General features: G+C 44.3%; 1 protein-coding gene across 1 annotated transcript in view; it reads right to left on the bottom strand.

Annotated features, from left to right (window-relative positions):
• LOC126248968 (condensin complex subunit 2-like) overlaps positions 1–22,775 on the bottom strand; it is a 188,135-nt gene extending 165,360 nt beyond the window's left edge. Inside the window, exon 1 of the mRNA XM_049950519.1 lies at positions 22,517–22,775. Coding sequence (XP_049806476.1) covers positions 22,517–22,570 — 54 coding nt within the window. The 5' untranslated portion in view covers positions 22,571–22,775. The remainder of the gene's footprint in view (positions 1–22,516) is intronic.
• Between the last annotated feature and the right edge of the window lie 2,848 nt (positions 22,776–25,623).

Raw genomic sequence — 25,623 nt, 5'->3', positions numbered from 1 at the left:
ACGCTTGTTCACCCACTGCTTGAATACTGCTCAGCAGTGTGGGATCCATACCAGATAGGGTTGATAGAAGAGATAGAGGAGATCCAACAGAGAGCAGCGCACTTCGTTACAGGATCATTTTGTAATCGTGAAAGCGTTACGGAGGTGATAAACTCCAGGGGAAAACTCTGCAGGAGAGATGCTCAATAGCTCGGTACGGGCTTTTGTTGAGAACGTACCTTCACTGAGGAGTCTAGCAGTATATTGCTCCCTCCTACGTATATCTCACGAAGATACCATGAGGATAAAATCAGAGAGATTACAGTCCACACAGAGGCATACCGACAATCCTCCTTTCCACGAACAGTACGAGACTGGAATAGAAGGGAGAACCGATAGAGGTACTCAAGGTACCCTCCGCCACACACCATCAGGTGGCTTGCGGAGTATGGATGTAGATGTAGAAAGGTAATGCAGGGAGTATTATAAACTGCAGGCCAGTTTCAATAATGCCTGCAGTCTCAAAAATAATTCAGTCACGATGGATAGATTAATGAGTTACATGAATAAATATAACCTTTTTAATGAAGCATAGTTTGGTACTAAAAGTGGTAGAAATACAAAGAAACAAAGGAAGGAAGGAAGGAAGATTAGGTTTAATGTCCCACCAACATTGAGGACATTAGAGACAGAGCACAAGCTCTGACTGTGTCAAGGATGGGGAAGAAAGTCAGCCGTGCCCTTTGAAAGTGACTATCCCAGCACTTGCCTAGAGTGATTTAGGGAAATCACAGAAAACCTAAATCTGTATGGTCACACACGGGTTTTGACCATTGTCCCCCAGAATGCAAGTCCAGTGTGCTAACCACTGCAGCCTCATTCGGTGGCAGGAGTACAATATTGGTCATTAATGAGTTCAGAGAAGTCTTACTTGAAACTCTAGACAAGGACGAGGGTGTTATGGGCATATTCTTATATTTCTTCAAGGTGTTTTTATGCCCTGTTGAGTATGAAATACTACTAAACAATCCTGAAGCACTGTGTGTAAGAGAAACAGCTAACTAGTGGTTTCAGTCTTACCTGGAAAAGAGAGTGCAAATAGATTATGTTCACCCCTCTGCTGATGATAAATTTATAGTAAACAATTGCCAGACAACAAACAAATACTCCTGAGGGCGGTGTACTAGTTCCAGTTCTGTTCTTAATATGCATCAATGACTTCTCAGACAGCATAAGACATGCATAAAAAGTTTGTTCTGCTGGTAACAGCAGCATCATGTTGTTGTTGTTGTTGTTGTTGTTGTTGTTGTCTTCAGTCCTGAGACTGGTTTGATGCAGCTCTCCATGCTACTCTAGCCCCTCATCTCCCAGTACCTACTGCAGCCTACATCCTTCTGAATCTTCTTAGTGCATTCACCTCTTGGTCTCCCTCTACGATTTTTACCCTCCACGCTGCCCTCCAGTACTAAATTGGTGATCCCTTGATGGCTCAGAACATGTCCTACCAACCGATCCCTTCTTCTAGTCAAGTTGTGCCACAAGCTCCTCTTCTCCCCAATTCTATTCAATACCTCATCATTAGTTATGGGATCTAGCCATCTAATCTTCAGCATTCTTCTGTAGCACCACATTTCGAAAGCTTCTATTCTCTTCTTGTCTAAACTATTTATTGTTCACGTTTCACTTCCATACATGGCTACACTCCATACAAATACTTTCAGAAACGACTTCCTGACACTTAAATCTATACTCAATGTTAACAAATTTCTCTTCTTCAGAAATGCTTTCCTTGCCATTGCCAGTCTACATTTTATATCCTCTCTACTTCGACCATCATCAGTTATTTTGCTCCCCAAATAGCAAAACTCCTTTACTACTTTAAGTGACTCATTTCCTAATCTAATTCCCTCAGCATCACCCGCCTGAATGCGACTACAATTCATTATCCTCGTTTTGCTTTTGTTGATGTTCATCTTATACCCTCCTTTCATGACACTGTCCATTCCGTTCAACTGCTCTTCCAAGTCCTGTGCTGTCTCTGACAGAATTACGTCATCGGCGAACCTCAAATTTTTAATTTTTCTCCGTGGACTTTAATACCTACTCCGAATTTTTCTTTTGTTTCCTTTACTGCTTGCTCAATATACAGATTGAATAACATCGGGGACAGGCTACAACCCTGTCTCACTAGCTTCCCAACCACTGCTTCCCTTTCATGCCCCTCGACTCTTATAACTGCCAACTGGTTTCTGTACAAATTGTAAATAGCCTGTCGCTCCCTGTATTTTACCCCTGCCACCTTCAGAATTTGAAAGAGAGTATTCCAGTCAACATTGTCAAACGCTTTCTCTAAGTCTACAAATGCTACAAACGTAGGTTTGCCTTTCCTTAATCTTTCTTCTAAGATAAGTCGTAGGGTCAGTATTGCCTCACGTGTTCCAACATTTCTGCGGAATCCAAACTGATCTTCACCGAGGTCAGCTTCTACCAGTTTTTCCATTCGTCTATAAAGAATACGCGTTAGTATTTTGCAGCCATGGCTTATTAAACTGATAGTTCAGTAATTTTCACATCTGTCAACACCTGCTTTCTTTGGGATTGGAATTATTATATTCTTCTTGAAGTCTGAGGGTATTTCGCCTGTCTCATACATCATGCTCACCAGATGGTAGAGTTTTGTCAGGACTGGCTCTCCCAAGGCCGTCAGTAGTTCCAATGGAATGTTGTCTACTCCTGGAGCCTTGTTTCAACTCAGGTCTTTCAGTGCTCTGTCAAACTCTTCACGAAGTATCTTATCTCCCATTTCATCTTCTACATCCTCTTTCATTTCCATAATATTGTCCTCAAGTACATTGCCCTTGTATAGACCCTCTATACACTCCTTCCACCTTTCTGCCTTCCCTTCTTTGCTTAGAAGTGGGTTTCCATCTGAGCTCTTGATATTCATACAAGTGGTTCTCTTTTCTCCAAAGGTCTCTTTAATATTCCTGTAGGCAGTATCTATCTTACCCCTCGTGACATAAGCCTCTACATCCTTACATTTGTCCTCTAGCCATCCCTGTTAGCCATTTTGCACTTCCTGTCGATCTCATTTTTGAGACGTTTGTATTCCCTTCTGACTGCTTCATTTACTGTGTTTTATATTTTCTCCTTTCATCAATTAAATCCAATATTTCTTGTTTTACCCAAGGATTTCTACTAGCCCTCTTCTTTCTACCTACTTGATCCTCTGCTCCCTTCACTACTTCATCACTCGGAGCTACCCATTCTTCTTCTACTGTATTTCTTTCCCCCATTCCTGTCAATTGTTCCCTTATGCTCTCCCTGAAACTCTGTACAACCTCTGGTTTAGCCAGTTTTTTTTTTTTTTTTTTTTTTTTTTGGGTGAGGTTTAAGGGCGCTCAACTACTGAGGCCATTAGCACCCAGTCACTGTTGTTAGAGCACATGGAATCTAGTAAAACTCAAGGGGAGGGGGGACACCAGAAAGACCTGACAAAGATGCAGATAAAATAAGTAAAAAGGTTAGATGTCTTTGGGCAAGCCAGTCAAAGTTATAAAACGCAGAACACGAGCAGCTGCTCGAGCGTCATCAGCTAAAATATCCGGTAAAGTAGATGGCAGGACCAGGACAACACGAAATTGACTAAAACGGGGACACGACAATAAAACATGGTGCACTGTTAATGCCTGACCACAAGGGCACTGCGGGGCTGGGTCACCGGAGAGCAGGTAGCGGTGGCTAAACCGGCAATGCCCAATCCGCAACCTGGTCAGAAGGACCTCCTCTCGCCGAGATGGGCGGGAGGAAGTTGTCCAAGCAGTTGGGAGCGGTTTTACTGCCCGGAGCTTGTTTCCTTGGAGGTATGACCAAGCATCCCACCACAACGACGCAAGCCTCTTACATACATCCCCACGAACGTCAGATGACTGGACACAATGGGAGGCTGGCCGAGGCAGGAGGATTGCAGCCTTGGCTGCAGCATCCGCAGCCTCATTCCCAGGCACTCCTACATGTCCAGGAACCCACAGAAAGCTGACAGGAGAACCATTATCAGCGAAAGAATGGAGGGACTGCTGTATCCGGTGAATCAAGGGATGGAACGGATAGGGAGCTCCAAGGCTCTGAAGAGCACTGAGTGAGTCAGAGCAGACTACATACGATGAATGGCAGTGGCGGCGGGCATACTGAACGGCCTGATGGAGAGCAAAAAGCTCGGCCGTAAAGCTCGAACATTGGTCGAGGAGCCGGTATTTAAAGGTGGTGGCCCCAACGACAAAGGCACAGCCGACACCATCATCAGTTTTGGAGCCATCGGTGTAAATAAAGGTGTGACCGGCAAGTCGAGCACGAAGTTCTATAAACCGTGAGCAATACACTGCAGCCGGAGTACCCTCCTTCGGGAGTGAGCTGAGGTCGAGATAAATATGAACCGGAGCCTGGAGCCAAGGTGGTGTCGGGCTCTCACCCTCTCTGAAGGTGGTAGGGAGGGCAAAATCCAATTGTCGAAGCAGGCGACGGAAGCGGACTCCGGGGGGCAGCAGGGCAGACACATACAGCCCGTACTGACGGTCGAGAGAATCGGCGAAGAAGGACTGGTAAGAGGGGTGGTCGGGCATAGACAACAACCAGCAGGCATACCGACACAGCAGTACGTCGCGCCGGTAGGTCAATGGTAATTCGGCAGCTTCAGCATAAAGACTCTTGACAGGACTAGTGTAGAAGGCTCCGGTCGCAAGACGTATCCCCCGATGGTGGATGGAGTTGAGCCGGCGTAAGAGGGATGGCCGAGCGGACGAGTAGACGAAGCTCCCATAATCCAGCTTCGATCGGACTATGGACCGATACAAGCGAAGCAGGACAGTGCGATCCGCTCCCCAAAATGAACCACTAAGAACTCTGAGGACATTAAGGGAACGTGTACAAGGGGCCGCCAAATAAGAGACATGTGGAGACCAACACAGTTTCCTGTCCAACGTGAGCCCTAGAAACTTAGTTGTTTCCACGAATGGGAGAACAACAGGACCGAGATGTAAGGATGGCGGAAGGAACACTTTATATCGCCAAAAGTTGATACAAACCGTCTTCTCTTCAGAGAACCTGAAGCCATTTGCCACGCTCCATGAGTAGAGGCTGTCTAGACAACGCTGAAGGTAGCGCTCCAGGAGGCATGTTCTCTGGGCACTGCAGTAGATCGCGAAGTCATCGACAAAGAGAGAGCCTAAGACATTAGGTGGAATACAATCCATAATTGGATTGATCGCGATGGCAAAAAGGGCTACGCTCAAGACGGAGCCCTGAGGCACTCCGTTCTCCTGGAGGAAGACGTCAGACAATACGGAACCCACACGTACCCTAAACTTTCGATCCGTTAAAAAGGAATCAATAAAAAGGGGCAGGCGACCGCGTAGGACCCACCTGTGCATAGTGCGGAGGATACCTCCTCTCCAACAGGTATCATAAGCCTTCTCCAAGTCGAAGAACACGGCTACCGTTTGGCGCCTTCGCAAAAAGTTGTTCATGATGAATGTCGACAACGTCACAAGGTGGTCAACAGCGGAGCGGCGGCGATGAAAGCCGCATTGGACATTAGTAAGTAGCCGTCGAGATTCAAGAATCCAGACTAACCGAGCATTAACCATGCGCTCCATCACCTTACAGACACAGCTTGTAAGAGAAATGGGGCGGTAACTAGAAAGAAGGTGTCTATCGTTCCCGGGTTTGGGTATAGGAACGACGGCATCACGCCAACGCGTGGGGACCTGACCTTCGGTCCAGACGCGATTGTAGGTACGAAGAAGGAAGCTTTTGCCCGCCGGAGAAAGGTGTGCCAGCATCTGAACGTGAATGGCATCTGGCCCCGGAGCAGAGGACCGGGACAGTGCAAGCGCACGTTCGAGTTCCCGCATAGTAAAGGGGGCATTATAAGTTTCCAGATTCAGCGAGTGGAAGGAAGGTCGCCGAGCCTCTTCTGTCTCTTTCCTGGGAAGGAAGGCAGGGTGGTAATGGGCGGAGCTTGAAACCTCCGCGAAAAAGCGGCCAAAGGCGTTGGAGACAGCCACAGGATCAACAAGGACCTCATGACCTGAGGTCAGGCCAGGTACCGAGGAGTGGGCCTTAATGCCCAACAGCCGGCGCAGGCCACCCCAAACGACGGAAGAGGGAGTAAAGCTGTTAAAGGAGCTGGTGAAAGAGGCCCAACAAGCTTTTTTGCTGTCTTTGATGACTCTACGGCATTGCACTCTGAGTCGTTTGTATTCAATACAATTCGCCAACGTAGGATGGCGGCGAAAGGTGCGTAAAGAACGTCGTCGAGCACGGATAGCGTCCCTACAAGCCTCGTTCCACCAGGGGACGGAAACGCGACGTGAAGAAGAGGTAGTACGAGGAATGGAACGTTCGGCAGCATTGATGATAACAGCCGTGAGGTATTCGACCTGACTGTCACAACTGAGAAAATCGTGGCTCGGAAAGGTCGCCAGGGAGGAGTTAAAGTCCCCAGTCAGCTTTCGGTATGTTCCAGCTCGAAGGACGTGGGGATGGGGTGTGGTGCAGGAGACGAACGACACAGGGGAAGTGGTCGCTTGAATAGGTGTCAGAAAGGACATACCACTCGAACCGATGGGCAAGAGTGGTAGAACAGATCGAGAGGTCCAAGTGGGAGTAGGTATGAGTAGAGTCCGAGAGGAAAGTCGGGGCGCCGGTATTGAGGCAGACAAGATTGAGATGGTTGAAGACATCCGCCAAGAGTGAGCCTCTTTGACAGGATGCAGGAGAGCCCCAAAGGGGATGATGGGCATTGAAGTCGCCGAACAATAAAAACGGCGGGGGAAGCTGAACGATCAGGTGCATCATGTCAGCCCGACTAACAGCAGATGACGATGGAGTGTAGATGGTACAAACTGAAAAAGTAAAAGCAGAAAGAGTAATACGGACAGCTATTGCTTGGAGTGGGATGGTCAATGGGATGGGATGGTAATAGACATCGTCCCGAACGAGCAACATGACCCCACCATGAGCGGGGACACCGTCCACAGGGGTGAGGTCATATCGCTCCGAGGTATAGTGGGTAAAGGCAATACGGTCAGTCGGGCGCAACTTGGTTTCCTGGAGACCAAGGACGAGCGGACAGTGCAGGTGGAGGAGCAGTTGTAATTCCTCCCGATTAGATCGAATACCTCTTATGTTCCAATGAAACAACGCCATCGCTAGTCAAAAAAGAGGGGGAACGAGACGGGGGAAGAGCTGGTCACCTCGACGGCCGCGGAGGGCCAGGTTGCGAGGGAACAACGCTACAACCGGCGGGAGGCGGATCCGGTTCCATCGAGTCGTCGCCAACTGCGGCCGCTGTCCCTGGTTGTGTAGGAGGGGCAGCATCATTTGCCGACGAGAGGCCAGCTGAGCGCCTGGCAGCAGAGCGTCCCGGCGAAACTGAGGACGGCCGGGAGCAGCGACTCACGGATGGAGCGTCAGACGAAATGCGCCGGGGTGGAGAGGGGGATAGAGACTTCTTCTTGGAGGCCTTTTTGGAAGGCCGAGGAGGCACAGGGATGGTGGGCTGGACCCGAAGAAGGTCCTCACGCGCGGGGTCAGTTTTGGAACGCCGGACCTCGGAAGCTGGGGTCCGGAACGTTTCCCCGAAGGATGCCTGAGAAGAGGATCGCTTCTCAGGTGGCGGGGGGAGAGGAGGAGGAAGGGTGGCCCCTGGGGCAGAGGGGGCGGGGGCCACGGGGGAGGAGGATTTGGAAGGGAGGGATTTGGGAGGCGGAGGCAGAGCCCCCTGATGGGCGGAGGAGGCGGAGGGGGGACAGGATAGGGGTGAGGATACCGCGGAAGGAGTGGACACAACTGAGGCAAACGAAGTGGTCAACGGCACAGGATGGAGGCGGTCATACTTCTTCCTGGCCTCAGAGTAAGAGAGCCGATCCAAAGTTTTGAGTTCTTGTATCTTCTTCTCCTTCTGATATGCGGGGCAGTCTGAGGATCTAGGCGAGTGGATGCCAGGACAATTAATGCACCGAGGTGGTGGGGTGCATGTATGTTCCTCACGAAGAGGACGTCCACAATCGCCACAAAGGGGCTCAGCCTCACACCGTGACGACATGTGCCCAAAGTGCAAACACCGAAAACAGCGCATAGGAGGCGGGACATAGGGTCGCACGTCGCACCGGTAGCACATCACCTTTACCTTCTCCGGGAGAACGTCCCCCTCGAAGGCGAGGATAAAGGCCCCGGTGTCGATGCGACGGTCTTTGGGGCCGCACTGGACTCGCCGGACGAAATGCACGCCTCGGCGCTCCAGGTTGGCCCTGAGCTCCTCATCAGATTGTGGCAGGAGGTCACGATGAAAAATAACCCCCTGCGTCCTATTTAGTGCCAGATGCGGGACAATGGACACTGGGATGTCCCCTAGGCGGTCGCACGCCTGGAGCGCCGCCGACTGTGTGGCGGAGGTGGTCTTGATAAGAACGGACCCTGAACGCATCTTGCTGAGAGCCTCGATTTCCCCGAAGATGTCCTCAATGTGCTGAACAAAGAACATGGGCTTGGAGGTGGCGAACGTCCCCCCCATCGGTTCGAGAACAGACCAAATAGCGGGGGAAGTACTTCGCCCCAAGCCGGCGGGCCTGTCCCTCCTCCCAGGGAGTGGCCAAGGGGGAAAGGGCAGGAGAACCAGAACTAGAAACGGTACCTTTTCTTTTGAAAGACTGCCGCAGAGCGACCTGATACGTGTTGACGTTTCATCTGCGAAACGTCCGCCCCGATACCACCCACTCCGACCAGGGGCTCTCCCCACGGGCGCCACCCAGCCTCAGCAAGGGCCACCTGGCAGGATGACCGTTGCCGGGAGTCCTGATGCCCCAAGGAGACGGGCATCTACTCCTTGGCCGACGTGGGGAGGGTGCAGCTCAGGTATCGGCAGTACGATCCCTGTGTTGTCAGGGGGCTACAACCTAGAGGGTACATGACGACCCCACCACAACGGGCTGGCTACCGTGCTGGATTTCTGGTGCCATGGAAAGTCCATCATGATCGTAGGTGCAGATGGGGACGTACTATGGGCGTAACTTGTACAACCCATCCGGCGTTTAGGCCCAATTTGAGGAATAGTGGGTATGGTTACAACGCCGGTACAATGCTGAGTGCCAAGGTCTTAGTGCACTTAGGACCAGTGGTACACCACGTAAGGTGTCCTTCCCCAAAAGGCTCGTACTTCTGTAGAATTTTGAAAAATGGAGGTCAAACCCCGAGGGGGACCATCACATGGAAGGCCGAAACGGTTGAAACTCCTTTTAGTCGCCTCTTACGACAGGCAGGAATACCTCGGGCCTATTCTTACCCCGGACCCGCAGGGGAGGGGGGGGGGGGGTTTAGTCAGTTTATCCAGGTCCCATCTCCTCAAATTCCCACCTTTTTGCAGATTCTTCAGTTTTAATCTACAGTTCATAACTAATAGATTGTGGTCAGAGTCCACATCTGCTCCTGGAAATGTCTTACAATTTAAAACCTGGTTCCTAAATCTCTGTCTTACCATTATATAATCTATCTGATATCTTTTAGTATCTCCAGGGTTCTTCCATGTATACAACCTTCTTCCATGATTCTTAAACCAAGTGTTAGCTATGATTAAGTTATGCTCTGTGCAAAATTCTACCAGACAGCTTCCTCTTTAATTTCTCTCCCCCAATCCATATTCACCCACTATGTTTCCTTCTCTCCCTTTTCCTACTACCGAATTCCAGTCACCCATGACACTTAAATTTTCGTCTCCCTTCACTACCTGAATAATTTCTTTTATCTCATCATACATTTCATCAAATTTTTCATCATCTGCAGAGCTAGTTGGCATATAAACTTGTACTACTGTAGTAGGCATGGGCTTTGTGTCTATCTTGGCCACAATAATGCATTCACTATGCTGTTGTTAGTAGCTTACCCGCACTCCAATTTTTTTATTCATTATTAAACCTACTCCTGCATTACCCCTATTTCATTTTGTATTTATAACACTGTATTCACCTGACCAAAAGTCTTGTTCCTTCTGCCACCGAACTTCACTAATTCCCACTATATCTAACTTTAACCTATCCATTTCCCCTTTTTAAAATTTTCTAACCTATCTGCCCGATTAAGGGCTCTGACATTCCATGCTCCGATCCATAGAATGCCAGTTTTCTTTCACCTGATAACGGCGTCCTCCTGAGTAGTCCCCGCCCGGAGATCCAAATGGGGGGACTATTTTACCTCCGGAATATTTTACCCAAGAGGACGCCATCATCATTTAACCGTACAGTAAAGCTGCATGCCTGCATCATAGTTACTGATAAAATACCAGAACTTCTACGACAGGAAAAAAATGAAACATTAAAGGATGTTTATGACTGGGCGATATGTAAGAAAACTAACAGTGTGCACTTTAGCATAAAGAGGGAACAATCCTGTCGCATCAGGCTTAGACGATAAGATAACAGATTGTCTAACACCCACGACGTTTAACTGTTAATTAACATGGAGTGAACACACAAAGATACTGGCAAAAAGAATGTCATCAGCATGTTTTCTCTTAGGATTCTAGCACGAGTTTGGAACAGCCCAGGTGTTGTGGTGACATACTATTCCTGTGAATACTTAAGTATTAAGCAGCCTCTAGCCTACCAATAATGCTGGACAACATAATGACAGTTGGCTCCATACAGTGAATTGATACTGCACAACATTAATCACGAATCTCGGACATGCAAACACGGCAGATACAGATACCAGCTGTTATACGGCTCTTGGGCTGGCTTTGCACTCACGGAAGAAGTGTAGAGGGATGAAGGAGTGCTACAAAAAGAAAGGAAGACTGACACATGAAAATATGGGATCCAAATTATTACCAGACCTGGGGATGAAAGCTCGCTCATTTGGTGCACTTCTGCAAATTGTTACAACTATAATTGTGATTACATATGTATAATATGTACTGATTTATTTTCTTATTTAAATCTAATTTTAAAAACAAGTAGTACATCCATTTTCATTTCAACTACACTAAAAACTTTCTCCCACTTGCAAAAAGTTCACAGCATCCAAATACCGAAGTGTTTGCTCCAGAAGTTCTGAAGCACCATCTCTGCTTTTCATTGTACATACAGCATGTTACAAAAAGGTACGGCCAAACTTTCAGGAAACATTCCTCACACACAAAGAAAAAAAGTATGTTATGTGGACATGTGTCCGGAAACGTTTACTTTCCATGTTAGAGCTTTCAAATGCCCCCGTAAATGAAAGTCAAGAGGGTTGAGGTCAGGAGAGCGTGGAGGCCATGGAATTGGTCCACCTCTACCAATCCATCGGTCACCGAATCTGTTGTTGAGAAGCGTACGAACACTTCGACTGAAATGAGCAGGAGCTCCATCGTGCATGAACCACATGTTCAAAGAAATTTCCACTTCACAAAACAATTCAAGCAAAATAAACAGTTTAGAAAACAAGACTGAGCTGATGAAGGTATACAACATTAGCCAGAGACTACACAATCTAAGCACAATTTGCTCAATAAAAATTTAATTTCAGTTAATCTGTCAACGTATCGCACAACCTTCAAACTTACCTACAGGCAGAGCATAATATTGCGCAATATGAAATATTGTGCAATATTATTGACAGTCTAGGGGCTGCTTTAGGTAGGTAGGTAGGTTGAGGGACTGAACAGCACAATCACCATCATCAGTGTCTCAATCCAGCAGGTAGTTCACCCCAAATTAGTGACATCCATCAAGTACATGTTCTGCTAATGAAAGTATCCTGCACATAACGCAACTGGAGCTTTAATCCTTATATCTGAAAATACACACCACATTCACAGAGAGAACTGAGAACTAGCTCGACCATCCATGAATCTTATGTCAATATTTGAAACAAAGAATTTGGAGAACCATGCTTAGCACGGAGAGCCAGAAGGAGGCATCCCACCAGGATATGAGCTACTGCCTGTAAGGTTGCAATGTGGGGGTGAGTTCATTATGTAAAATAAAATCATGGATTTGCTCTGATATGACCAATGCAGCAGGTGACACAGCACAGTGGATTCGTTCTGTGAGGAACATAAGGAAGAGTGCCACACAGTCGTGGTCTCCTCAACAGTGCAGAGTTTATAAGAAGGAGCAGTAGCCAACCAGATGTGATTCATCTCTGGGTGAGCAAAGGTCTATTTGTTGCATCTGCAAATTCACAAAGTGCATCTGGGGAGGAAGTAATCACTCCTCTAGTCAAATAGTCAGCCCAGTCACTCCCTGGGATACCCAAATGACCTCGTGGACCCAGAGAAAGAAGGTTGCTAATTGAGTCATTACATAATAAAATGTGGTCAACAAAGGGTCATTTAATACAGTGTAGGGCTCTGTTGACAGCTATTAGTGCCACTGTAAAAACACCAGAAGTTCCTGGCAACAAATGGTTTTCCTGACCAGCAGTGGATGTCAAAGTATATCCTGTCTTACTCACGGTTTTAGAGTCATTAGTATGGAAGATAGTAGCTCCTTGAAATTCCTGAAAAATTGAATGTAACCAACACCAGAAGCTCATATAGGGGTGGCATACTTTAGGACCTTGAAATAAATTTGTCCTAATTCGTGACCTGGGCACCAACCAACAGAGGTGCACAAGAGAACATGGGGAACGCATTCCAGGAAGGAGAGGCGCAGATCCTGGCAGAGCGCTGTGAGGTGCATACCAGACAGACTCCACAGTGATGGAATGGGTCTCTCAACTTCAAAGCCGAAGCCACCACAGAGCCATAAACCTGGCAACCATAGTCCAGCCAGGATGATACCTGGGCCCCGTAAAGAAAAGTAACAGCACCACAATCCACACCCCAAGATGTGCGGTCAAGGAATATATGTGTGCGAGTGTATACCTGTCCTTTTTCCCCCCAAGGTAAGTCTTTCCGCTCCCGGGATTGGAATGACTCCTTACCCTCTCCCTTAAAACCCACATCCTTTCATCTTTCCCTCTCCTTCCCTCTTTCCTGATGAAGCAACAGTTTGCTGCGAAAGCTTGAATTTCGTGTGTATGCTTGCGTTTGTTTGTGTATCTATCGACCTGCCAGCACTTTCGTTTGGTAAGTCACATCACGAGACTGTGCAACAACGTTCAAGCACTGGGTATACAAGATGGATTGTAGTAGAATGAAACATGTATGACCCAATTTTTTTGCAGGAGAGAATTGGAAACCATGGGAAAGGGTCCACACAAACATCTATTTGATGGCTGACCAGCAGGCAGACACAGATCACTAACCTATTCATGGCAATGAAGAAGAGAGTGACACTCAGGACAGAGCTCTGTGGAACAACATTCTCTTGGACCCAAGAAGAGCTTGGAAACATACTAACTCTAACCTGGAACAACGAGTGGCATGAAAATAAAAAAATTTTAGGGAGCCTCAAAAACCCCAGTCAATGAGGGTAAGTGAACTGTGATGGCACCAAGCAGTGTCACATGCCTTATGTAGGTCAAAAAAATACTGCAATGAGGTGATGGTGTTAAAAAAAACACCTGTAGTGCTGCTGTTTCGAACCAGATCAGATGGTTGTGGATCATCCCACCAGAAACCACACCAATAGGGTGGGGAAAAAGGCCTCGAAACACAAGAACCCAGCATAATCTATTGGCAATTGTTCTTTCAAGCAGCTTGCGGAGGACATTGGTGACGCCAGTCTGTCAAGGAAAGCGGGGGGGGGGGGGGGGGGGGTTTGATACATTGAGGATGTCTTCAATTTGTCATTTCTGCAGTAAAAAGGTAGCCGAAAAAAGAAAAGGATGCCTATGCTATTGCAAAGTGGGTTGCACGGTGTTCAGGAAGAACTGACGCATCACTACAAATACCACTCTGAAGGATAAGACCCGGAACATTTGTTGATCACTGGCAGCCCAAAAGACTACGAAGCTCAGCCCACACTTGGGGTCACGAGGAGTATGTTCCCAGGGAGGAGACTTAGCACTGTCAGCATTCCTTCTCACTGTGTTTAATTAGACAACAAGCCTTAGCACAAAGTCACTTAAAAGTGATATTTGTCTTGAAAGGATGTCAAAATGTTGCAGGACTCTGACTATCCTGCACAGCTACTGCATTGTCTTGGGTCCACCATGGCACTAGTCGGCAGTGGAGAGGACCTGTAGAAAGGGAACAGAAGTTCTGGCAGCATGGGTGATCATGTCTGAAATGTCTTGCACAACCTTGCCCATGCAATCTGACAGGCAGGGTAACAGTAACAGCAAAGGCATGAAACTGCCACTACACTCTTAAGCACACAATATGATAGTTATCTATCTGGCCATGTCAACGAAGTTACACGAAACCCAGAAAGTGGTTACTGTCACAAAGATTGTCATGTAGTAACCAATGCAATGAAGCCACAGGATGGAGGAAAGAGATCGTTAGATCAATAGGTGCCTTGGCAGCACTGTAGTTGGTAGGAGTGCCTTCACTGAGGAGAGAGAAATCATGGTCAGTAATAAGCAGAACAAAAGGAAGATCCCTACCAGACAAAGTGGTACTCCCCCACATGAAGTAGTGTGCACTGAAATCCCGAAGTAGGGGGAAAAGGGGGGGGGGGAGGAAGAGGAGTTGGATTAAGGTGGTCAACTCAAGGTATGTAAGTGGCCAGCCTGGTAGTGTGTTAACATTACAAATGGTGACAGCTGAGGCCATTTGCAATATTACTGCTGTTACTTCCAACATGATACGAAAGGGAATCGACTTGCTGAACACCTCTGTGCGAATCAGTGTACAGATCCCCCAAGATGCTGTCTCAGGGTGGGTGATGGTAATATCCATTAAAATTCCACTGAACGATCATGTTATGGGTGTCCAGATTAGGCGTGAAGGTGCCAAAAGGACTGGTCATGCTCCACGATCACTGTGTCAGCAATGGTGGTGGAATCACATCTGACCCCCCCCCCTCTCCCCCCCAACTTCATTCTTTGGTGGCCAGGATTCTTGTGAGGGCATATCCGTGATTAACCTGGCATCAAATGACAAGTGGGCTTCCCAGGGAAACACAGGTTGTGGTTCCTTGAGCAACTGGCTGGCATCAGACCTCTGATTTATGGATTTCCAGGAAGATGGGTCCTGGGAGGGAGCTGGGTGTGGGAAGTGGTTCCCGAAGATGGTGCCCCAGTGACCATGTGAGAGGAGGGCAGTGACAGAACCACTTTGGAGTAAATTTAGGTCTAACTCATTTATCTCAGAGAGAAGGTAACAGGAATAAAATCACATTGTGTACTTTTTTATTTACATTAGTTGCAGTTAACTGCAAATACCACCCTTGACACAATGAACGTATCATTTGTACTATATCTTACAAAATGTGCTGAAACTGATGGCCATCAACCACAATGCAAGCACGACATCGGCAAACAAGACTCTGACCCACCTTAACGAATACTCCTGGTGTGTTTTGAGTCACGTCACAAGCAGGTACAATTCTGGCAACTAGTTCCTTCTACGTATCCACTGGGGTCTCATACACAAGTGACTTTAGATATCCCCATAGGAAATAATCAAGGGAATCCAGGTCAAGTGACCTTGCGTAGGATCTCCGCTTTCAATACAGCAAATAGGAAATACAGCATTGAGATGGCTGAAAATGTCCATGCTGAAGTGAGGTGGCGCATCGTCATGTTGATCCATAGCACCTTTTGTCGTGGAACAATGTAAATATGATACAACACAGCCACCTTATTGACAGCAAATTAAACAAAACCAGCATCACGACTTTCTAGTAATCAGGCTAATCCTCCTTGTTTCCTTGTAGAAAATAAAGAATGTACATGTAAATAAACAGCACAGTACACGCAAACTTTTACGAATTTTAGTTGTAAATATGTTGGAGAACAGTAATGCTAGACAAAGCGGTAGACAAGTTTACTTCCAATCTCCTTATGCTGGCTTCTCTGACCCCAGGTTCCCTACCTCAAACCGTTCAGTGGAGCATTCTCTATGTCCTGTTACATTTTTGCACACACTTACAGAAACACCTTATGTATTTTAGATCTCTTACACCAATAAAATATATGATTAATTGATTTAAAAAATTGGTGTTTAGGTTTGAAATACTCGCCATCCCCCGTTGAAAACTGCCCCCACGGCATTTCAAGTAAAATAGGATTCAACTAAAGTTTAAGACTTCACGTTTGGTTTATTAGTACCCACTGTGATAAAACTTTACTATCTGTCCCACATACTATGTCCTACTGCAACTAATGATTAGAATAAAGTACGTCTCATACAAAAAAAATCATAGCTAACACTTGGTTCAAGAATCATAAAGAAGGTTGCATACATGGAAGAATCCTGGAGATACTAAAAGGTATCAGATATATTATATAATGGTAAGACAGAGATTTAGGAACCAGGTCTTAAATTGTAAGACATTTCCAGGGGCAGATGTGGACTCTGACCACAATCTATTAGTTATGAACTGTAGATTAAAACTGAAGAAACTACAAAAAGGTGCTAATTTTAAGGAGATGGGACCTGGATAAACTGACTAAACCAGAAGTTGTACAGAGTTGCAGGGAGAGCATAAGGGAACAATTGACTGGAATGGGGAAAGAAATACAGTTGAAGAAGAATGGGTAGCTCTGAGGGATGAAGTAGTGAAGGCAGCAGACGATCAAGTAGGTAAAAAGACGAGGGCTAGTAGAAATCCTTGGGTAACACAAGAAATATTGAATTTAATTGATGAAAGGAGAAAATATAAAAACGCAGTAAATGAAGCAGGCAAAAAGGAATACAAACGTCTCAAAAATTAGATTGACAGGAAGTGCAAAATGGCTAGGCTAAGCAGGGATGGCTAGAAGACAAATGTAAGGATGTAGAGGCTTATCTCACTAGGGGTAAGATAGATACTGCCTACAGGAAAATTAAAGAGACCTTTGGAGAGAAGAGAACCACTTGTATGAATATCAAGAGCTCAGATGGAAACCCACTTCTAAGCAAAGAAGGGAAGGCAGAAAGGTGGAAGGAGTGTATAGAGGGTCTATACAAGGGCAATGTACTTCAGGACAATATTATGGAAATGAAAGAGGATGTAGAAGATGAAATGGGAGATAAGATACTGCGTGAAGAGTTTGACAGAGCACTGAAAGACCTGAGTTGAAACAAGGCTCCAGGAGTAGACAACATTCCATTAGAAATACTGACAGCCTTGGGAGAGCCAGTCATGACAAAACTCTACCATCTGGTGAGCATGATGTATGAGACAGGCGAAATACCCTCAGACTTCAAGAAGAATATAATAATTCCAATCCCAAAGAAAGCAGGTGTTGACAGATGTGAAAATTACTGAACTATCAGTTTAATAAGCCACGGCTGCCAAATACTAACGTGTATTCTTTATAGACGAATGGAAAAACTGGTAGAAGCTGACCTTGGCGAAGATCAGTTTGGATTCCGCAGAAATGTTGGAACACTTGAGGCAATACTGACCCTACGACTTACCTTAGAAAATAGATTAAGGAAACGCAAACCTACATTTCTAGCATTTGTAGACTTAGAGAAAGCTTTTGACAATGTTGACTGGAATACTCGCTTTCAAATTCTGAAGGTGGCAGGGGTAAAATACAGGGAGCGAAAGGCTATTTACAATTTGTACAGAAACCAGTTGGCAGTTATAAGAGTCGAGGGGCATGAAAGGGAAGCAGTGGTTGGGAAGCTAGTGAGACAGGGTTGTAGCCTGTCCCCGATGTTATTCAATCTGTATATTGAGCAAGCAGTAAAGGAAACAAAAGAAAAATTCGGTGTAGGTATTAAAGTCCACGGAGAAAAATTAAAAATTTGAGGTTCGCCGATGACATTGTAATTCTGTCAGAGACAGCACAGGACTTGGAAGAGCAGTTGAACGGAATGGACAGTGTCATGAAAGGAGGGTATAAGATGAACATCAACAAAAGCAAAACGAGGATAATGAATTGTAGTCGCATTCAGGCGGGTGATGCTGAGGGAATTAGATTAGGAAATGAGTCACTTAAAGAAGTAAAGGAGTTTCGCTATTTGGGGAGCAAAATAACTGATGATGGTCGAAGTAGAGAGGATATAAAATGTAGACTGGCAATGGCAAGGAAAGCATTTCTGAAGAAGAGAAATTTGTTAACATTGAGTATAGATTTAAGTGTCAGGAAGTCATTTCTGAAAGTATTTGTATGGAGTGGAGCCATGTATGGAAGTGAAACATGGACAATAAATAGTTTGGACAAGAAGAGAATAGAAGCTTTCGAAATGTGGTGCTACAGAAGAATGCTGAAGATTAGATGGGTAGATCACATAACTAATGACGAGGTATTGAATAGAATTGGGGAGAAGAGGAGGTTGTGGCACAACTTGACGAGAAGAAGGGACCGGTTGGTAGGACATGTTTTGAGGCATCACGGGATCACAAATTTAGCATTGGAGGGCAGCGTGGAGTGTAAAAATCTTAGAGGGAGACCAAGAGATGAATACACTAAGCATATTCAGAAGGATGTAGTTTGCAGTAAGTACTGGGAGATGAAGAAGCTTGCACAGGATAGAGTAGCATGGAGAGCTGCATCAAACCAGTCTCAGGACTGAAGACCACAACAACAACATACAAAAATCTGTAACCTAAAATTTCCTGTAATGTACACCTCCACTCATAATTACAAGTCTTTTCATAAATATTAACTGCTATCAAAAAAAAAACAAAGACGCGTATATCAACTATCATCTTCACTGTTTTATCAGGTAGAGTGCCCACTATTTGCTCTAAATTAATGTAAGATAATTCATTTTCATCCATTTTAAAATTTTGGCATCTTTAAGGCACACCACCTTAATTTCACCAACATCTTCAACATTATCTTGACATACAACAATAATGTTTTGTCTTTTTTCCTGCTCTCCTCCTCATACTTCATAAAAATGTGGGTCTTCCTGAGCATCACTTTTAACAGCTAGTTCCCATCATTTTATTTTAGGGTGCTTTTTGTTTTGGTGGATAAATCTGACCATAAAACCATAAACTTTTCTAGTTAATTGACACACAATGAAACTCAAAAGACTGGAAACTATACGAACTACAAAATGTTTTGTTGGATGCACTTTTATCACTTGTAAAATCTCCATTTTTTAAAATAGATTTCACAAAATTCTGATACTTTATCAATGGTACAAACAGGATTGCTGTTCCTTGAAATAGATTTCCTTGTGCATTAGAGTTAAAATTTTTGTTGTATGATCCTGTTCTGTAAACATAAAATTTAGTAGGCAGACATAATTTTAAGGCACTTTAAACATCACATGTAGTTTAAGCGTGTTAAGATAGTTGAAGACATTGTTTTATAGTGTTTCTTACATAAACTATAATAGTCTTCTAAATTTGTCTTGGTTTCTAGCTGTAATACAACTTTCATCAGCACACTTCAGTTATCCTTCACGTTCCTACAAATTTTATTTATTAAACTGCAGTTTCAATTTGATGGGTGTGACTTTTTCACTGCTTTAAACTGATTTATAAGTTATTTCATGTGAATAAATGTATTCCTTCCACATCAAGAATGGTTTTCACCATTCGTCTAGAAAATTATATTACTCCTTCAGTTACTTAGAATGCATTACTTTTCTTACAGGTGTGACAAATAAGTAGTAGCTATTTAACTACATTAATCTACAAAAAAGATGATTCACTCCTTTTAAAAAAGTGTTTTTATCACAAACGTCCCAATTCTCCTGTGGTTGTTTTCTCAAAAACAACAATGTAAAATTCACTTGGAGGGGAACAGTAATTATTTCCATCACTTAATTATAAAATTTCCTACAGCTGTGTTCCCTCAGATTACGAATTTCCCTATTAAACTTTATCAATTCTCCGTATTTCTAAAATAATTTTGTATTTCAGTAAATACTAAAACACATCCTTTCCCTTACGTCTTATTTTCGTAATCAGCTACAAAATTTATGTTCTCAGTTTCAGGCCCACTCATCCATAGAATGACCCATATACTGTGAACAGAACATCAACCTTTGAATTTTGTAAAAGTTTTTGTAGTAACAAAGATATCATGAACAAGTATGGGTGCAATACACATGACCAGGACATGGAAACTACCCACCTGATTAAAATAATTAAACAGGTTATATCGAAGTGGCTAAAAAGCCAGACCAAAGGGGCATGAGGCAGCTACTTTATGCCAAATTGAAACTTCCACCCCAAAGATGTATACAACAATGGTTCAAAAAAAGATTAACTTTTTCTTCTTACTCAGTTGAAACAAAGAGCAGGAGTCAACTGAATTTAGTGATTCTCTCCTGCCATCCTAAAAACTTATGTTTTTAAATTATCTACTACAATCTTTTTACTTAGCTAAAACACAGAACAGGAGTCCATTTAATTCTTTTCCCCTGCTCATAAATGAAATTTTAAAATCAATAATTATATGTCATAAACACTACAAGGTGGAGTGGGGTGGGGGGGGGGGGGGAGTGGTGGTTTTCAATAAAGGGGAATGGAAAGAGGTATAAACAGAAGGGTTGTAAGTTATACTAGTCACATTTTTTAGTCTATCACCACCACTAGCCCTATTGATAACATAAGTAATGCAACAGCAAAGTAATGGCTTCCAGTTGTGCAACATATGAAAATGAAAAAAAAAAAAAAAAAAAGAAAGAAAGATCCTCAAGGGCTTTCTCAGTTGGGTACATCTACTGGCAACCTAGTGAGCACTTGCTGAAGGAGATCACATGACAAATTTATTTTTTTCACTCCTGCTCCAGTGCCACCAGTGTTATTAATGCTGATTACTATATAAAATTTATCTGGAAGGAAAAACATGATTCCTTGAGAGGGTAAAGACAATAGCCACTGTGTTCAGGACCATCACTGCAACCAGATATATAATGTGATACTTAACTAGCACACTGAGAAGTATAGAGCTAGAAACAATGTTAGTTGTAATTTTCTTCCCTCCCCTTCCCAAGATCTTAAAACGCATGGGCCTCCAGATAGGAAAAGGTGGTTTGCTGCAATCCTGGTATGAGAAATGAACTTCTGCACATCAATTTCCACAAGACACCTCCTTGCACACAGCCCATACAACCTTGAAGTTATGTATTTGAACTGCCCTGTATTTTTTTTGCAATTTTATACATCTAGTAATACACATAAAAATACTAGTTAGATTTGTCCATCACCTAAGACAGGTTTTCTGAATGTGCCTTGCAATTTCAGTTTAAACAACAAAAAGTACACAAAGTATTGCATTAACAAAGATGACAGGTTTCACTACAGACCGATCTGTTACCACAGCCTTTATTTCACATCCATGTTCATATTTGTTGGATTCGTCAACTTGCTGCTAAATTTTTGTCTGTCATAACCTAGACATCAGTCTAAACAATAGATCACTGTCATCAACACATCCTAGGTTTCAAAGGAGGAATGGGTTGGGGGAGGGGGGGGGGGGGTGGCACTATCACACTAGCCCTCAGAGTCTATAGAGTTTTAAATGTTGTGTGTAATTTGTGTGTGAGCTACAGCGTGAAATGCAAATGTCTAAAGGAAGCAAAATTTTCAATGGTTGTCTCATTATGATGTGTTTATGGGCAGCTCATCGCCCTCCACATAACTGGGAGTACAAACAATTCTAAAATATGCTTGTCACTGGTGTAAATCTCACATGGATTGAAATCATCATTTTAAAATTAAATCGCTCTTGCAACTATTGCAGAGTATTCAATAAAAAACTGTCAGACTGTGGTAGTAGTCCATCCTCAAAGCTAAAGCATTTGACACAGAGTACTGGACTCTGTGTCCTCTAGTGAATCACCAATTGTGTTCTTTCTCAACATTACTGCATCTTCATAAACGATAAAACTGTTTCACATTCTGAGAACAGTAAAATTTCGGTAAAAAGGGGGGCAAACTGACAAGAATAAAAAAGATTTTCCATGTGGAACCTCAAACGATGTTCCTGTCTGATGCTCCAGTCTATTTCCTCGTGGAGAATGGTATGTTACAATTTTATAGCTATAAAATGATGGGAAAAATCTAAAATTACAAATATGTATTAAACGAAAACTGCAAATCTGAATCAGTTAAAACAAAACAGCAAGGTCTATTTAACAATATTTCGACGTCAAGCTGGGAACACAGGAAACCATAACAAAAAGATACACAACAGAATTCCACAATTCTATTCTTTGTCTGTAAAAGAAGTTTTCGAATGTGTTGTGTTCCTTCTGCTTTATCACCCAAGATTAGAGGAAGTCAAACTGTACGCATATAAACATATCTTCATTATCTACTTGGCTCCAGAGAAAAAAATTAACATTCAAACACACTATTTCAGCCAATCACAAATCAGCATGGAAAAAGCGGCGAGTACATGCAGTCCCTTCCTCTTTTTAAGTATCGCCGAGTTGGCCTCCAACTTAACATACTCCTCGTCGATGCCGTAATAAAGCAAGACTGCAATGTTTTATTAATTCACTGACTACTACTGTTGGTAGACTTTATAAATAATCATCACACACCTGTGGGAGGTCACTTATCTCCGCCGAAAACAATGATCGCCGCTTTAGCCGCATTGTGGTTGTCAAATTATTCACACGCTAAACCAAGCTACTCGAATACTGCTGTACTGCAGAACACAAAGTTAATTCTGTATGTAAAACTCTTTCAAGATCCAAAAGTCCTAAAAATCAAACACCGTAAAACAACGCACATTATGCTACAAAACAAACTTCACCACTTTGCCGCAGTTGACAATAGCTTTCGGTTATTCACATCAAAAGTGGCGGGAAGCTACAAGGACAAGCGTGCCTTTGGTCAGAGATCTTTTATACATTTTTCTTTTGTTCCGCATAAAATACAACAGCCACCATTATTTTAAAAAAAAATGACCAGTATATCAAAATAATATTTAACCTTCGCTAGACATACTTTGAGAAAGTATGTCCACACAATACGTCTTTCCTCGTCCGCAACTGTAGACGCACGGGGATAAAAGGTGATGTATAATTTTTTTTTGAAAAAACGCATAGGCGTTCTCTTCCCCATCACGTCGTAAACAGTCTGCTGTTGACTCCCTTCTATGCTTGGGAACTTATCATGCGTTTATTGCAATGAAAAGGCGACAGAAAAAGAAAATGCAATAGCAATTACGTGTAAAGGAGTATCTAAAAAACGAAGGTATGAGAAATACGAAGTGACGATAACACAGCGATGAGGCTGGCAATACATTTCGTTAGCTAGTAACTGGCGACTTATATACCAGTTTCAGCTACTTATTTTGCATTGCAGAACAACGCATTTCAGTGATTATTCCTGAAACTGAGAAATGCGTATGGGAGGTTGTTAGTCGTTCTGTGAACGTTAATTAACCTTCAACGAGTCAGTTGTGCATATGTGTTTCACATCTCCCCCTAAACCATTGGACTGATTTCAATCAAACTTGGTACACATTATCGTGCTGTCTGTAATCAATCGCTGTGGGGGTTCACGCCATACCTATCAAAGGGTTGGGGTTGAGGGGGGAAAAAGTAGTGTAGCTCACGACGCGCAAGTAGCTAGACTATATTCATCCAGTCTTTGAGAATGGGAGCACTCAGTAACGTGCAAACAAAAGAAACTTTTTCTCGCTGACAACCCCCAGATAACGATGAAAGGAAAAAAAAGTTAATCGCTCACTACATTTTTTGATGTTCATGCAGTAAAACTGGTACATGAAGCACGACATTTTAATTTATTACTTCTTCCTTACTGACTGTATTCACGAGATCTTTTACAGACAGCATTCACATATACCACTGACGGTACCAGGAGAATTATATCACTGTACGATACATAGTTCAAGAGATATGACATCATAAACGTTAAAATGAGTAGAAAACTGCTGCATCATACATGACGTTTAACTTTATTACATCTTTGCTACTAACTCTATTCGCAACTCAGTTCGCAGACAGTATCCACATTTTCTGCTGAATGTACCTATAAAATATATAGTTCTACAACATGTAGTTCAGGAGATATTGTGTAAAATACAGAGGGATTTCCGGAAGACTTTCGACATCATACCTCACAAGCGACATCTAATCAAATTGCGTGCCTGTGAACTACCCTCTCAGGTGTGCAGCTGGATTCACGATTTCTTGTCAGAAAGATGACAATTAGCAGTAACTGACGGAAAGACATCGAGCAAAATAGAAGTAATATCTGGCGTTCCCCAAGGAAGTGTTATAGGCCCTCTACTGTTCCTAATGTACATAAACGATGGAGGAGACAATCTGAGTAGCACTCTTACATCCTTTACAGATGTTGCTGCTTGTACGTCCTCTTCTGGAGTACTGCTGTGCAGTGTGGGATCCGCATCAGATAGACACAGAGGACATCGAAAAAGTTCAAAGAAAGGCAGCTCGTTTTGTACTATCGCGAAATAAAGGAGAGAGCGCCACAGATCTGATGTGTGAATTAGGGTGGCACTCATTAAAACAAAAGCGTTTTTGGTTACGGCAGGATCTTCTCATGAAATTTCAATCACCAACTTTCTCCTCAAATGTGAAAATATTTCGCTGACGCCCACCCGCCTGGGGAGGAATGATCAGTATAATAAAATAACAGAAATCAGAGCTTGCAAAGATAGTTTTAAGTCTTTGTTTTTCCTCCACATTATTCGAGAGTGGAATAGTAGGGAAATACACTCCTGGAAATTGAAATAAGAACACCGTGAATTCATTGTCCCAGGAAGGGGAAACTTTATTGACACATTCCTGGGGTCAGATACATCACATGATCACACTGACAGAACCACAGGCACATAGACACAGGCAACAGAGCATGCACAATGTCGGCACTAGTACAGTGTATATCCACCTTTCGCAGCAATGCAGGCTGCTATTCTCCCATGGAGACGATCGTAGAGATGCTGGATGTAGTCCTGTGGAACGGCTTGCCATGCCATTTCCACCTGGCGCCTCAGTTGGACCAGCGTTCGTGCTGGACGTGCAGACCGCGTGAGACGACGCTTCATCCAGTCCCAAACATGCTCAATGGGGGACAGATCCAGAGATCTTGCTGGCCAGGGTAGTTGACTTACACCTTCTAGAGCACGTTGGGTGGCACGGGATACATGCGGACGTGCATTGTCCTGTTGGAACAGCAAGTTCCCTTGCCGGTCTAGGAATGTTAGAACGATGGGTTCAATGACGGTTTGGATGTACCGTGCACTATTCAGTGTCCCCTCGACGATCACCAGTGGTGTACGGCCAGTGTAGGAGATCGCTCCCCACACCATGATGCCGGGTGTTGGCCCTGTGTACCTCGGTCGTATGCAGTCCTGATTGTGGCGCTCACCTGCACGGCGCCAAACACGCATACGACCATCATTGGCACCAAGGCAGAAGCGACTCTCATCGCTGAAGACGACACGTCTCCATTCGTCCCTCCATTCACGCCTGTCGCGACACCACTGGAGGCGGGCTGCACGATGTTGGGGCGTGAGCGGAAGACGGCCTAACGGTGTGCGGGACCGTAGCCCAGCTTCATGGAGACGGTTGCGAATGGTCCTCGCCGATACCCCAGGAGCAACAGTGTCCCTAATTTGCTGGGAAGTGGCGGTGCGGTCCCCTACGGCACTGCG

This window comes from Schistocerca nitens, chromosome 3 (genome assembly GCF_023898315.1).
Source record: "Schistocerca nitens isolate TAMUIC-IGC-003100 chromosome 3, iqSchNite1.1, whole genome shotgun sequence".
Classification (NCBI taxonomy): Eukaryota; Metazoa; Arthropoda; class Insecta; order Orthoptera; family Acrididae; genus Schistocerca; species Schistocerca nitens.
This window is presented reverse-complemented; position numbering and strand designations above follow the sequence as displayed.